Source organism: Balaenoptera borealis, assembly GCF_965194805.1.
Source record: "Balaenoptera borealis genome assembly, chromosome: 2".
Classification (NCBI taxonomy): Eukaryota; Metazoa; Chordata; class Mammalia; order Artiodactyla; family Balaenopteridae; genus Balaenoptera; species Balaenoptera borealis.
Window position 1 is genome coordinate 28,201,391 of NC_138867.1, and position 16,149 is coordinate 28,217,539.

The following is a 16,149-nucleotide window of genomic DNA, read 5'->3' on the forward strand; positions in this document are numbered from 1 at the left end:
TTTCTGATTTATCCTTAATGATACAATTAACTTTTGTTGTATGTTCTTATCAATTGGACAAGTAACTTTTCTGTGTATACATAAAAATTGTATTTATTGAGGATATAATAACAAATAAATAGGGCTCCACATACAAATATTATACATAATACTGGTTTATATGAAAGAGTGGTAGGGTTTTTATTAAGTACTTTGGTGAGTAGGCCTAATTTAACCTGTAACAGGTTTCTGCAAAATCAAATTAATTTTGAGCAATCTGAAACAGACATTTGATACTCAATGTGTAATAACAATATTAGGAAGATTTTTATTATCTCATGATTTTAGTTAATCCTGCAAGTAAAAATTTATGGAAAAGACACACATATAGGTATGCAGTCTGAGATGTATGTATGTGTTTGTACGGATGTGAACAAAGTAAAATGTTCCTTATTAAAGAAGAATACAGATTTAGATTGGGGGATACAGCCTTTGTCTGTCTTAGGATGGTACAGTTTTTAATAATCTTGGACATTAGTTTTATTGTCATTAATCTTTTCTTAGAAAATTGTATCTTTTTAAACTTAAGGCTGTATATGCTAGAGGAGGGTGGGTGGGAAATAAATGTTAACCATTATTTTAATTGGGTAGATCCTACCTCTGGAAGAAGCATTTGGTTTTGCTGTTCAAAGTATTTACCAAGGCATAATATAGTTGAAAAGCTAAGAACATGCTGATACGTCTAAAATCAGAAATCTACAACTTGTGAAATGCATTCTGCACATGCACAAGATTTTTTTAAGTTGCTTTTCATATTAAAATGTTATAGTTATATAAAATTTAATGAAGCTTTGAAATATGTCAGAGGGAGCTTCTATTATTATTATTATAAATTATTTCCAGATATAATTTTTCTCTTAAGTGATTTTTTTGGATAAAGTTCCAGCTGGTATGAGAGAGATCCAAAGCACTGGCTAAACAGGACCATTTATTTCTTTCTCATGTTAGAGTTGACCACACGCAGTCCAGGGCCAACGTGACCGCCCTACAGTTTGGAGAACGCCAGTGTCTTCTGTCTTGTTGCTCCCCCGTCTCTAGAGTATCGCCTTTGTCCTCAGAGTCCAAGTGGGGCTTGCCACCACCTTGTTCACATGCCAGTCGATGGGGAGGGGAGGGCGAGGCTCTGTACTCTTCTCTTCCACTCACGGCTTTTGACCAGAATTTAGTCAAATGACCACACCTAGCTGCAAGATAGACTGTGAAATACGGTCTTTACTTTGGACAGTTGTGTGCCCAGCTAAAAATTTGGGGAACCCTATTTCCTTAGAAGAACAGTAAGTACAAATATTAGAGACAGCTCTCAGTTTTTGTCAAATATGTCCTTTCTTGTATTTCTGAAATTCTATATGAAATGTCAGCTAATTTGTCCTTTCGTCTTTAAAATATTTTTTTCCTCTGATCCAGGGTTACAAGTACAGATCATTACTTTCTAAGTGATGGTCTTTATGTAACTGAAGACCAGCTAGAGAACCAAAAACCTTTACAATTGGATGTAATTATGGTGAAACCTTATAAACTCTGTAACAATCAAGAAGAAAATGACGCAGTGTCTTCTGCTAAGAAGCCAAAGCTAGCACTGGAGGACGCAGAGAACACTGCCTCTACTAATGGTGAATCTTGTTCAGAAGGACTGGAAAATGACTCAGTGACACAGAGAAGAGACCAAACTTGTCTACAACCATCGTGTTCATGTTCTTCTGAAAGCCAAGAATGCCACACTTCAGTCAGCACTGGAGAAATCCTGGAAATTTTGGAGAAAGGGGATGCATTTGTTTTAGATATTGACTTAGATTTTTTTTCAGTCAAGAATCCCTTCAAAGAAATGTTCACTCAGGTAAATGGGGTATTTTTTTTTTTTTGATGTGGACCATTTTTGAAGTCTTTATTGAATTTGTTACAGTATTGCTTCTATTTTGGTTTTTTGGCCACGAGGCACGCGGGATCTTAGCTCCCCCACCAGGGATTGAACCCTTGCCCCTGCATTGGAAGGCGAAGTCCCAACTACTGGACCGCCAGGGAAGTCCCAAATGTGGTATTTTTAAAACATGGCTCGGGAGAATTGTATGACATTTCTGTAGATCAGGGATCAGGAAACTTTCAGCAGACAGCCAGATAGTAATCACTTTGTGGGGGACCCCATGTGGTCTCTGTCACATATTCTTCTTTGTTGTTTTTATACCCTTTAAAATTGTCAATACTATTCAATTTTTGGATACCCACTGGAGGGATATACAAAAACAGATTGTAGGCCATAGGTTGCTAATCCCTGCTCTAGATAGTGTTCATTATTTTGCATTTATTAGTTGGGGTAGTGTGTAAACAGGTGGTTGAAAAAAATAAAATTATATACAGTTGACCCTTGAACAACATGGAGGTTGGGGCACCAGCCCTCCGCACAGTCAAAAATGTGCGTATAACTTTGTACTGGGCACTTGGTATCCACAGTTCCACATCTGAAGATTGACCCAGCCGTGGATTGTGTAGAACTGTAGTGTATATTCACTGAAAAACGCCACATATGGACCCACGTAGTTCAAACCCATGATGTTTAAGGGTCAGCTGTAGCACAAAAAGGTGTATACGTTAAGAAGGGTATATGTCACTCTCTTACTCCTTCTCCATTCCCCCAGTTTCTTAGAAACAAATACCATGGCTAGTTTCTTGGTATATCTTTCCAGAGATATTCTATGTATATACAATCCCATGTGACAAATTTTTCACTGAACATTGAGGTGCCTGATTACACATGTATGATTTGTAGCTAATGATTCAGTCCTGTGATCCTTCAGGTACCTCATCAGATCTTAAATGCAAATCACCAGACACTATTAGTATGCACAGGTCTGAGGTAGAACTATGTGTGCCTTTAAGAAACTGGTAAATTCATGATCCAAGTGAGCATTCCCAGGTGCATTTTATGAGCACATATAACTGCTTACCTTAACATATGGGAGGTTGTTCCAGATTGGTTCTTTTGGGGATTCAAATTAACTGTCTTTTGTCTACCTAAGTTCAGTATTTGATTCATGACAATGATGTTGCACTTTACACTCCTTGTTCTGTGTGCATATTGGAAGCCATTGTGATTTATCTAAATTATCAAAGATCTTTAATAGGTACTGATTAAAAATAGGTGAAATTGGAGAATGTACAGTTGACCCTTGAACAACACAGAGGTTAGGGGTGCCGATTCCCTGTGTAGTCAAAAATCCAGGTGTAACTTTTGACTCCTCCAAAATTTAACTACTAATAGCCTGCTGTTGACCGGAAGCCTTACTGATAATGTAAACAGTAAATTAACACATACTTGGTATGTTATATCTATTATATACTGTATTCTTATAATAAAGTAAGCTAGAGAAAGGAAAATGTTGAGGACATCATAAGGAAAATACATTGACAGTACTGTACTGTATTTATCAATACCATAAGTTTATATCATGTTAATAAGATGAACCTACATCAGTATTGTCTCATATGATACAAACACTGTTATACTGTTATACGTATCTAGCACTAGATATCAAAAATGAAAAGATAATGTGACAAAGTCATATTTATTTACAGTTATAACGATTCATGCATTGATAATGAGGAAGCAGCAATGTGATTGCTTTACGGTAGCCTAGCCTGTATGCTAATGAATGAATCGTTATAAAAATTTTATGGCATACCGTATTACAGTCATATTCATAGTACACTATTGGAAACATTGTTATATTTTTTTAAAAACCACTTATGTGATAAGATGATATGCAGTTTCTCCAATTAGGAGAGAGAAGGGCATACTGTACAGTAATGTGATTCTTTGAAAGCAAAGTTGTAAAACAGTAGGAAAACTAACCCATTATTAATTTTATAGTAATATCATTCATCTTGTGCCTATGTAAGGATAGGTTAGTATCTTTCTACATTTTATGCATTCATGACATACTTAACTTGTTCTTAATTTTTTCAATATTTCTAGGCTATACAGTTGGCCTGCAAATTTTTTCAAATTGTTGCAGATCTGCAAAAACATTTCCAATATACAGAAAAATATCCATGTGTAAGTGGACTTGTGTAGTTCAAAACCATGTTGTTCAAGGGTCAACTGTAGTGTAATCTGGAGCAAGAATGGGGGAACTAGAGTGCTCTCCCAGCTTGCAATAAGGGGGAAAAATTGCCCTCTGCTTCTTTCCTGCTATTGTATATGGACCAGTGACTATAACTACCAGCGTTCAGAATTATGAAATGACCTTAGAAATATTTAGAAAACATGAGAATGGGCATACCTGGAAGCTAAAAAACCTGACTTTATGAATTTATCCTACAAATATACTCACCAAATACTTGTAATGGGAATTTCTAAAAGGTTACATAAGAAACGTAATGACAGTTATTCCTTTTCCTGTGCTATAAGGAAACCTGAGAAAGTGGGGATATAGTTTCCTTTATATCCTTTGGTTCTGTAGAACTTTTTGAAAAGAGCATGTATTATACCTTATAGTTTAATAGCTATTTTTTAAAAAAACATGTTCAGAAGTCAAAGAGTTAAGTTCTGTTTGTTACTTCTGCTTATTAGCTGTATGATCTTGGGAAAGTTACTTAACCTTTCAGACCCACAGTTTCTTCAAGTATAAAATCAAAATAATAATCATACCCAGCTCACAGGATTGTTATGATGAGGATAGTACACAGCATTGTGCTTAAGGAATTTTAGGTCTTGTGTGTAACCCTTTCCTGACAATGCTCCTAAATAGGATTATTGGGGCCAGATATACCTACCTGCAGTGGGGCTGCCTGGCTGTGCTGAATAAGGGGAGACATTCTCCTGCAAAATCCTTCCATTGCGTCTGCCTCCGGGATTGCCTTTGTGCTCCAGAGCTCTCTTCTCTGGCTCGGGAAAGGGCTGCAAAGTGAACGTGGAGAGTTTTGTTATTGTTACTAAGATATGTGTATTTCCCATAAATAGCAAAAATCTGTTCAGATCCTAGGATGTATCCATTTATAGAGTAGAATATTATTAGAAATATTTTCATCTTATTACCTGTTAGCCATTAAGTCTTCTTCCATAGCTAATTTTTACACATTCTTGTCATGCCCAGATGGATAGAGTTACCCTAAAGAAGTGATAATATTTACAATGAAATATGAATTATACATATTCCCTGATTTTCCCTAACTTTTAAATGATTATCTAAGATGCTCTTGTATCACAGCCATTTTTTATTTAAAGCATATCATTGAAAAATTAATCTTTTTTCTAGTATATGGATTTTTTGTTTTGTTTTCCAGGAGGAGTACAAAATCTTACAAGAGCTGTACCGATTTAAAAAGCCTGGTACCAACCTGACAGAGGTATCCTCCATTTGTTTCTTTTGTGTTTGTCTATTTATCACATATCTAATAATATCTTACATGATGTTGGAGTACTCGCACACAACTGTCCAAAATCTTGGTGTGTGTTTCTTGAGGAAGCCCATGGTTAGTACTTGAAAAATTATGTTTTAACTAATTGAATCAAATTTTCATTGTAACGGGATTTCACTTGTTTTTTTGAAAGAGTAACTATATAATCTCGGCTTTTCAATGTGTTTAAAGGAAGATTTGGTAGATTGTGTTGATACTCGAATTCATCAATTAGAAGATTTAGAAGCTGCTTTTGCCGATTTGTGTGATGGTGATGATGAAGAAACTGTACAGAAATGGGCTTCAAATCCTGGGTAAGACCCTCAAATTTTTTTTTTCTCCAACTCTACTGTATTTAATCCTAGATATATTGCTAAATTTGCCAGATAAATTGCTTTTTAAAAATTAGTATCTTCTTGGGACTTCCCTGGTGGCACAGTGGTTAAGACTCTGCGCTCCCAATGCAGGGAACCCGGGTTCGATCCCTGGTCAGGGAACTAGATCCGACACGCATGCCGCAACCAAGAGTTTGCATGCTGCAACTAAGGAACCCACAAGCCGCAACCAAGGAGCCCGCCTGCCACAACTAAGACCTGGTGCAACCAAATAAATAAATAAATATTTTTTTAAAAATTAGTATCTCCTTTTGCTATGTGTATTACCTATTTAAAATATTCAGTGCAATTTTCACTTAAAAATAAAATGTTCAGAAACATCCCTGAAATATAAGTATCGTAAAACTTTATTGTCACTAAGGAAAGCAGTGGTATGGAAGAATAAACCATAGCAGTATTAATCATATCAGTAAATACTGATCAGGCACTTTAACATAAGTTAATGCTTTTCTTCTTCAGTATAGGGCGCTAGATCTAAAAATGATTCCCTCCTTTTTGAAATTATGATGGAAGATGGAGATACAGAAATAAGTCACAGAACATGATTCTTCCCAGGAATATTGAAGAATACCTACTATTTTGTGAAGTCTCAAGCCAAGTTTAAAATTAAATGAAACAAAACGAACAAAATTGCCTGACAACTTTAGAATCCTGAATCTAGCCACCTTCCACTGAAACCCACCTGCCTACTGAGCACACTTAGCTCTTCACCACCTGCAGGCAGTTCTGTCACAGCCTTGAAGAAAAAACAAGGCTACAGCAGTGGTGCATTTAAACTGTGACTGGAATTGGAGGAAAAAAAGAATAGCACAAAGGAAAAGTGAGTCAGACAGCAAGAAACGTCTCCCCAAACTTACCATGCCCCTAAAGGGTCAGACCCTCAGCATGAAGGAGTCTTCACTATTCCTAAGGAAATAAAAGAGGTGGGTGATTAGGGTCCAGAAGCCCAGAAAGTGTCGTTAATAAAAAGGGAGAAGTAATAGGGTGAGTGGGTAGACAGGCCTCCATGCCTTCCTTTTGTCTTTATTTTTTCCCTCCCAGCAGATGAGTGGGTATTGGTAGAGGTGGCATTAAAATACTAGAAACACTAATTAATCAGGGCTTCCAAAGAGTTCCATCTATATTAAATAACTTAAAAACACCATTGTTATTATATCAGACAGTATAAAACTTTTCCAGTTATAATTGTATATGTCAATAAATATGTCCTTAATTTTTTTTTTTTTTTAACTTTTGGGAAAGTATCTTTTTTCATCACAGGGTGCTAAAGGCACTTAGTTTTCTTGCTGATCAAAATAATTTTTAAAGTCACAGTAGAACTTCCATTTTTAAAGAAGAGGAAAGCCTCAGTTTCTTGAATGCCAATTTTTAATCTTTAACACAATCTGTAATCTTTTAAGTAAGAAGACAGCAGGGAGGGGCTTTCCTGGTGGCGCAGTGGTTAAGAATCCACCTGCCAATGCAGGGGACATGGGTTCGTTCCCTGGTATGGGAAGATCCCCCATGCGGCAGAGCAACTAAGCCTGTGCACCACAACTGCTGACCCTGCGCTCCAGAGCCCGCAAGCCCCAACTACTGAGCCCGCGTGCCACAACTACTGAAGCCCACGCATCTAGAGCCCGTGCTCTGCTACAAGAGAAGCCATAGCAATAAGAAGCTCGCGCACCGCAACAAAGAGTAGCCCCCGCTTGCCGCAACTAGAGAGAGGCTGTGCACAGCAACAAAGACCCAATGCAGCCAAAAATAATTAAATAAATTTTTAAAAAAGAAAAGAAAACAGCAGGGAACTTTGTTTCTTAATATTTTAAGATGATATTTGAACAACTTGAATTTCCCAAGAATCATATGAAACATATTGTTTTTTGTTTTTTGTTTTTTTAAATATTTATTTATTTATTTATTTATTTATTTTTGGCTGTGTTGGGTCTTCGTTTCTGTGCGAGGGCTTTGTCCAGTTGCGGCAAGCGGGGGCCACTCTTCATCGCGGTGCGCGGGCCTCTCACTATTGTGGCCTCTCTTGTTGCAGAGCACAGGCTCCAGACGCGCAGGCTCAGTAGCCGTGGCTCACGGGCCCAGATGCTCTGCGGCATGTGGGATCTTCCCAGACCAGGGCTTGAACTCGTGTCCCCTGCATTGGCAGGCAGATTCTCAACCACTGCGCCACCAGGGAAGCCCTGAAACATATTGTTAATGGTAAATTTCATTTGCTACTGTAATTTTAGTTGAGGTGATGTGATGTTTAATTGAGGGCTGCTTTTTTCCAGAATGGAATCACTAGTTCCACTGGTACAAAGTTTGAAAAAACGGATGGAAGCACCGGACTATGAAATGGTAAATACTTACATTGAAGTATAAAATGACCCTTTAAGAAAGGCATTTTTCTGGCTAGAAAAATGTGCTCTTTGTTAAAGTGATTCACTTTTATTTGTGTTCCTGGAAAGTGTGAGTGGATTTAAAAAAAAAAAAAGAAGAAGTGAAAGAAATACATACTTTTTAGAAGCCAGAACACTGGGAAAGTTTTCCAGGAAAAACACGCTTTTGCCAATTTTATGTATGAAGCAAAAGTACTGTGGATTTATTAATTTTGCCTATGGTCAGATCTCTCCTTGCCAGAGAAAAGATTTCTTTTAGAAAAGAAAATTTCTACATTTGCTTATTCTTTATTGATTCATTTTTATACTCCCTTCCCCCTTCTTTCTTTCCTCTCTCTCTGAAAACTTTTCTGATTGTAAAAACCAAATAGAAGGACAATAGAAGCCATTGTGGCCAGCACATCTTAACTGTATTAGCTGTATAAGTTTGTTTGCCAACAGCAATCTGAATGCTGTGTCAAAAGAGGACGCCTTTAATGATAATTTCTTTTATTTTTGTATCACTTTGTAGTATTTAAGCATAAATTTTCCCATTTGAAGTTCAGGTGCCTTTTCTCAAATTTTGTGCCAGAGCTGAGACCTCCAGGTCTTCTGCTTCTTTTACTTCTGGTGTTTCTTTTACTTTAATAAATTGTGGTTTTGCTGTAGTGTTTTATTTATTTGTGGAATATAATCAAACCACTTTATTTGAACTGAAGTTTATGTATTTATTTAATGCTAACTTTGTAAGAATAAAAAATACCAGCAAAAGAATATTTTGGTTAAATCAGAGATAACTCAAGACTCACCCTTTTTTTTAATGGCAATTACTAAGAATGACAGTGAGAAGACATTTAGGGTTTAAAACTGCTTTGAGCGCACGTGATATTATTGAATGTGTCTTCATGCAGGTCTACTTTAGTCATCGCATTGCATCTGAATTTTCTGGTGGTGGAGGGGGTGTGGTTTTGTATATTGTTCATTGAGAAAAAGGATGGCATAGGCTTGGTAGCAAATTATGTAATCAAATATAATGTGCCCATAGCTGCAGGGTTAGAACACTAAGTGTTTTGATCATTTTAGTAGAAAAGAACATGCAGAGTCTGTTTTTAGTGCATTGACTGATCATTGCCAGTTAAATCTTTGATGTGTATCCAGAGCCTCCAATAATACAGTAGATTAGTGTTTGTTTCCATACTTTGCACTTATGTACCCTAGGCAAAACTACAATATATTTGAATTCCAGTTTTCAGAACTTTAAAGCAGAGGCTGCAAAATGTCAGCCTGTGGGCCATTTCTAGCTCTTAGGCACATTTAGTTTAGCGCTAAGACTGGAACACCAGTCATTTACATTTACAACACATGTATATGATATCAGTATATATGGTTATACGTGAAGCGTACACAAGAAACTCAAAACAGTAGGTTCAGTAAGGTAGGAGGAAGTCTTCCCCTTGTATCGTCTTGAAGCTTTAAATGTAGTACTCATTACATATATTTAAAAAGTAAATAAAATAATTTGTTGAAAGAAAAGTAAGGTGAGAATACTATGTACCAATTTATATTAGCTTTTAGAGTCCAGGTGAAATGGACAATTTGCTAGAAAATGTAAATTATCAAAATAGACTGAAGTAAAGACGGAAACTGAATGAATCCACAATCATAAAATAAAGAATTATTCCTAGAAAAGGTATCAGGCCCAAACTGGTGTACAGGCCAGTTCTTCCAAAACTTCAAAGTATAAATAACTGCTATGGCATGGAAACTATTAAGGAAGAAACAATCCTAATCCACAAAAATATTAAAAATTTGCCAGCAAGGCCATAAATGGTTAAAGAATCTTCTGAAAACAGCAACATTACCATGTAATTTTTAATTGTCTTATTTTCAGGTTCACCAGGCTGGTCTAACCTGTGATTATTCAGAACTTCCTCACCATATCAGCACAGAACAAGAAATTGAATATCTTATTCAATCTGTGTATTACGTTCTAAAAAATTTGCCAAAACCTACTGTAGTGACAATTGCAAGGTAAGTGTGGTAGCTTGAATAATGGCTCACCAAATATGTCCACATCCTTATCTCCAGAGCCTGTGAATATGTTGCCTTATATGCCAGAAGGGACTTTGCATATCTAGTTAACTCAAGGAGCTTGAAATTGAGGAGATTATCCTGGATTATCTGGGTGAGCCCAGTGTAATCACAGGGGTTTTTATAAGAGAAAGGCAGGAAGGTCAGAATCAGAGAGATTGGAAGATGCTAGACTGCTGGCTTTGAAGATGGAGGATGGGGCTTTGAGCTAAGGAATTCATGCAGCCTCTAGAAGCCAGAAAGACAAGGAAACAGATTCTTCCCTAGAGCTTAGAGAAGAAATACAGCCCTGACAGCACCTTTATTTTAGGACTTCTGAGCTCCAACACAACTGTAAGGTAATAAATTTGTTTTGCTTTAAGTCACTAAGTTTGTAGTAATTCGTTACAACGGCAGTGGGAAATTAATTCATCTCCATAGATGAATCTAATGATCACTAATGCAGTAGTTCTTACCTACTAATTTTTTACCTACTCAGCTTGAAATTCAGGTGTTATATTTTCTCTTTCCTATTAGTGATGGTTGGCAAACAACATGCAACTCCTGTTAATCTTGTCTTTGAAGTTGGTGATATTATTCAGTTGGACATAAGAATTCCCATTTCTGTGTCCTACAGATGATTATTTAGCTGCTACCATGTTTTAAATTTGAATGTACTAATGTGCTGAATAGTTACAACAATTTAATAAAAATTTCTTTTCTATGTTAATCTTTGGACTCATTTTGTATGTAACTGTGAGTTTCTAAAATAAGTACTTTAAATGCTCAGGCAAGTAATATTACATATTTTATGAGAAATATTTTGAGAATTCTTTTACCATCCTGAGTGAAATTCATAGATAATCTAATCTATATACACATAGTTTAAATATATTTAGATAGCATTTATAATATGTAGATGATATCATTGTCTTAATCCATTCAGGCTGCAATAACAAAAATATCTTAGACTGGGTGGCTTATAAACAACGGCAATTTATTTCTCACAGACGTGTAGGCTGGAAAGTCCAAGATGAAGGCACCAGCAGATTGAGTGTCTGGTGAGGACCTGCTTCCTGGTTCATAGACAGCCATCTTCTCCCTGTAACCTCACATAAAACGAAGGGGTGAAGATGCTCTCTAGGGCCTCTTTAATAAAGGCATTAATCTCATTCATGAGGACTCCATCCTCATGACCTAATCACCTTCCAAAGACCTCCACCTCCAAATATAATCACATTGGGGATTAGGTTTCAACATAGTAATTTTGGGGGCACACAAACATTTAGCTTATAGCAGTAACCTACCTATACACATAATTTAAATATATATTCATATATCCACACACCAAAAAAATCATAACATAAAGGAGAAATGAAAGTAATTGATAATAGAGTAATATATGTTAAAATGCCGCACCAAACTGGCATCTTTACAAAGAGTCACTAAATGCAGTTGTTAAAAATGCCAACAGATCCAGTGTGTCGTATTGCCCAAATACCATGAACAGCACTCCCATGGCAACATGGTTAGTCTAGTCACAGGAACCTCTTGGTAAAGTTCTGAACTTAAAGTCCACTCTTCCCTCAATTCACAGAGTATTTGCATTCCTGGAAAATTTAGTTTAATCCATTTTCAAAAATACTTTGTTCATATGTAGAAGAGTATTAAATTCTAGGCTCAAAAAATTAACAACAGGTTTTTCACTTACATAAGCGCTCCGTGGACCTTGGAGACTGTAGAGGACACAGGACAATTCATATTCACATTGCAGGACTATCCTGCATATTGCAAGCACTCTAGCAGCCCTGCCCTCTTCCCTGGTCCCCTAGTTGTCATTGTGACAATCAAAAATGTACCTGCAGATTTCCAAAACTCCCTCTTGTGGGTAGCTCCCATCAAGAGCTAATCTAATACTGTTTTAAAGAAGCCAGAAATCTTTGTGAAAGCATTGAAATACCCCTTATTTTTTAAGGCTAATAAATTAAACTTTTATATATCCTGCTTTCTTAAAGTAGGCCTTTATCCATATGTGTATGTTAGACAGTATTTAATAATTTAAAATTGTTTACATCAAGCCTCAAAAATAAACTAATCACCATAGACTGAAATGAGTTCATCTGAAGTCTTACAGATTGTTTCTTTAGGTCTAAAATACTTGTGATAAGGAGTAGGCTAGATAACTAGTTCCATTTCCTCCTATAAAGATTTCTATGCCATTTTCCAATCCAGTGGGATTTCCAATGGATTTCCTCACCCTAGTTCAGAACCAGGAGACACTGATAACATCATTTTAGATACTAATCCGGCTAAAATTATCAGCGACATTGTTACTGGCTGGTGCCACTCAAATTACAGTTGGTGATTCTAGAAAGACCCAAAATGTAGATTCCTGCCCCATCGCACTTTGCTCTCTTCTCTTAATACTACCTAGGAGACCAATCAACACCAGCACATCCACACATTTCATTTTGGTTGATCTTGTACGCTTGTGTGGTTAGCAAATTGTTTATAGAAGCAGAACCCTTTTATCGGTTTGAATGCCTCTACCCTCATAATTTCTAGCCTGCGTGTACACATAATAAAAGAATGTGAAACATGATGCCCAGTCACTAATATAATTAGCCCCAGTGTTCCCAAGCAACATCTCCCTTTCAGGGAAACAACAGTCTAGTATTAAGCACTGAGGCTTTGAAGACATGCTGTATGGTTCTGAATCCCATCACCAACACTTACTAGTATGTGGCCTGTGCAGGTTAATCTTACTCTGTTTCAGACTCCTTTAAAGGGATGGTAAATGTACCTATTTCAGAGAGTTGCTGAGAAGATTAAAGAACATAATTCGTGTAATGCGCCTGACATAGAGTAAACGTTTAGTAGCTTTCAACAGTTATTATACCAAAATTCAACACGGCTTCATTTCTAATTTACATTGAAGTCAACACATGCAGGCTTTTCCTCACTGCACGGTATGATCTCATCCTATTTATGTGTATTTTTCTTTTCCTTTCTCTTTCTCTGCTTGGTTCCAGGTCAAGTCTGGATGATTACTGTCCTTCTGAGCAAGTTGACACCATTCAAGAAAAAGTCATCAGTGTGCTACGCTCCCTCTATGGGCCTCTAGACGTTCACCTGGTGTATTCAGCAGAGTCCACTTCATCTTGAAACATCCCAACGCTAGGCTCCTATTAACATCTTAATGTAGTAACAGGGTTTTCATTAACTTGTTTACAAATGAATCTTCCAGAGAACACTTTGTTTTAATATTAACTTTCATTTAAAATCTTTCAGGTATTTTGAATCTCCAAACAGGTATCACCAGTTGTTGAATGATGGCAATTTTTTTTTGGCATCAAGTCTACCCCCAGTTGATGGAACTGATGCTCATCTCTCTTCTGTCCATCACTGTCGTCTTCACTTTTGTGAGGGTTTTTTTCCTCTTTTCCCCTCTTCCCCTTAGGTTGGTTGTATTGTATGAGATGTATTCATTTATTCATTCACTCACCCAACTGACATTTTTTGAGCACGTACATGTGCCAGACATAATTAAGTGCTGGTTATATGGTAACAAACAGAATAGACAAGGCCCCTGCCCTCTTGGTGGACAGCTGAGAAACAAATTATGGACTGTGAGGCATGTTATGAAGGAAAGGAGAACCACAGACCTGTCTTAGGCATGCTCTTAGTACTCAGGGCGCCCTGGCCTTACACGAAGGTAACATTCTCAAAAGCTACTACCAAAGTAATGATAATAATAATAATAATAAAAAAACTTGCTAGTCCATGAAAATGTTCTAGGAAGTCTACCTTTCCAAGACTTAGGATTGTGCCCCAACTCTTATGGAATGCTCTCAGCATTGTTGGTATTGAGGGGGTCTATTTGAGTAAATTCAACCAAACAAAAAATAACTTTGCTAATCAAAAAAACCCTCCAGGGTTTTTTGTTCCTCCAGATGGTCAGTATGGGTGTCAATTATCATTATATCAATAGTTCCTAAGTGCCACTTTATTGGCAGTCTGGGTTGATAATTTTTTCAAATAAACCAGCTTTTTATGTAAGTAGCAGGGGAAAAAAGTTAAGTCCTTAATTCTGATCTACCATAAATACCCAAGGACATAACTGCCTTCCACCAGTCTCTCCATGAGTAAGAGACCCTACCTAAGTCACTCTTGATCATGGAACTTTTCGTTTACTTAATTTGCCAAAGTCTTCCTCTCTTCAGTATTCCTCGTGTTCAGTAATCATTTTTAACTACCTCCTTGTTTTCCTTTCCTTTAAAAGGTCGGGTGGCATTTAAAGAAAAAAAAAAAACATCCATCAAGCCTCATTCCTAATACAGCAGTCGTTTCCATTTTTGCATGTAGCTTTTAAGCCTTGACCACAGGGGTACAGTTGCATGTAGCTAAAATTATAGTGTGTTACCTAACTGGATGGCTAATACCCAAGGTCACATTGCTATTGCCACTCAGTAGGTGGCACCAGATCCTATTTTTCCAATGATTCTGTTTTCCAGCAAACTTTTCTTGTCATTAAGTTGACCTACCAATGCTAATAAGTATAAATGCTTATTTCTGTTGTGAAAAGCAAAGCAAACTGATTCAGCTTTCCATTTTTGATAGAACATTATGTGCCAAAAAGCTTTATTTCCCTGTAAAATCAGAATGCAAAATAGTGCTATTGTTTATTTTTAAATTTTGAGAAAAATGTATTAGAGTTCTGTAAATGATGTTACTTTTATAAGTAAGTTATTTTGTCTGCTAAAGTAAATAAAAAGGTGTGTTTTGAAGTTTTAAAGATTTAAAACCAAACTGTAGTACTAATTAATTGTATATGATCTTGGTGTGTTCATAGCATTGATCTTAAGTCTGGTTTAGTAGTTATTTATTACGATTCCCATGAACTCTGATGAGATTCATCATTGTTTTAACTCAGGTAGAATAAAAGGGCATCAATTTCCTTTTTAGGGACATTGAGATCGTTTGGTTCTCATGCTCTGTAATTCTCATTGAAGAATAAAATTCAGTCCCTACTTGTTGACTGTAACCAACTTAGTAAATTATGTCTCTGCACATTTCAAATAGGAAGATACTTAGTTTATCAAGACATCCTTCATTTGTGTTCTAAGTGCCAATGAGGAATACCACAGTACAATGCCTTGAATTATTTACAAGTATCACTAAAGCATGGGATTTTGAGCAGCTTTTTGAAAAATGTGACTTAAATGTAAGATTAGGCCATAACTTTGATAATTGACAAGTATGTATTTCCCAGTATCTAGGGGGAATTTTTTTTTTAATCTCTAGAAGTGTTTTCTGTAGACATCGATCTGTAAGTGTTCTAGGTTCTCAAGGAGCTCTTAGTCAGGTCCTTCACTTTTATTATATAACATTCTCTCCAAATCTTCCTTTGGTTTTAGCAGTAGTGGTCCCACATTGCTGGCACTATATGCATTGTACTGCCAATAGTTTACAGGATGTTTCTTAGTATAAGATTATCTCACCAAACTTAAAAGAAAGGACTTTCATGAAACTTAGGGAGTTTTTGTTGGACATCTTTCAGAAATGCTCAAGATACATGCGGATCACATGTAAAAATACTCACTATTGGACTGTGCTGTACTACCTGGTCATCCTGAGCTGCGACACTCTCTTGAAGTGCTTGTTTGTGAACTAACTGGTCCTGGACCGCCTCTGTGGTTTTGTAGGTCTAGCTGCCCTCGTGGAATTCCAAACATCAGTGCCATCCTTTCCCTTTATTCATTATTTGAGTTCAGCAAATGAAGTTATAGTGACTAAGGAGGCTTCTGTGAACCTTGATTCTCAGGAGAGAGTTCTCTGAACAGTGAATATTCTAGTCACTCACCGGAAATTAGTAAGTTGGCATTCTGTACATTAGTATCTTG

General features: G+C 36.7%; 1 protein-coding gene across 2 annotated transcripts in view; it reads left to right on the top strand.

The window, feature by feature from the left end:
* The window catches only part of LOC309624322 (UPF0489 protein C5orf22), a 51,645-nt gene that overhangs the window by 4,826 nt on the left and 30,670 nt on the right, over window positions 1-16,149 (top strand). Inside the window, exons 4-9 of one of the 2 annotated variants that reach the window (XM_082382408.1) lie at window positions 1,444-1,873; window positions 5,317-5,379; window positions 5,623-5,744; window positions 8,090-8,156; window positions 10,068-10,207; window positions 13,279-16,118. In XM_082382408.1, coding sequence (XP_082238534.1) covers window positions 1,444-1,873; window positions 5,317-5,379; window positions 5,623-5,744; window positions 8,090-8,156; window positions 10,068-10,207; window positions 13,279-13,411 — 955 coding nt within the window. In that variant the 3' untranslated portion in view covers window positions 13,412-16,118. Of the gene's footprint in view, window positions 1-1,443; window positions 1,874-5,316; window positions 5,380-5,622; window positions 5,745-8,089; window positions 8,157-10,067; window positions 10,208-10,783; window positions 10,977-13,278; window positions 16,119-16,149 lie in introns of those variants that run through there. The other variant, XM_082382409.1, reaches the window with a different exon arrangement.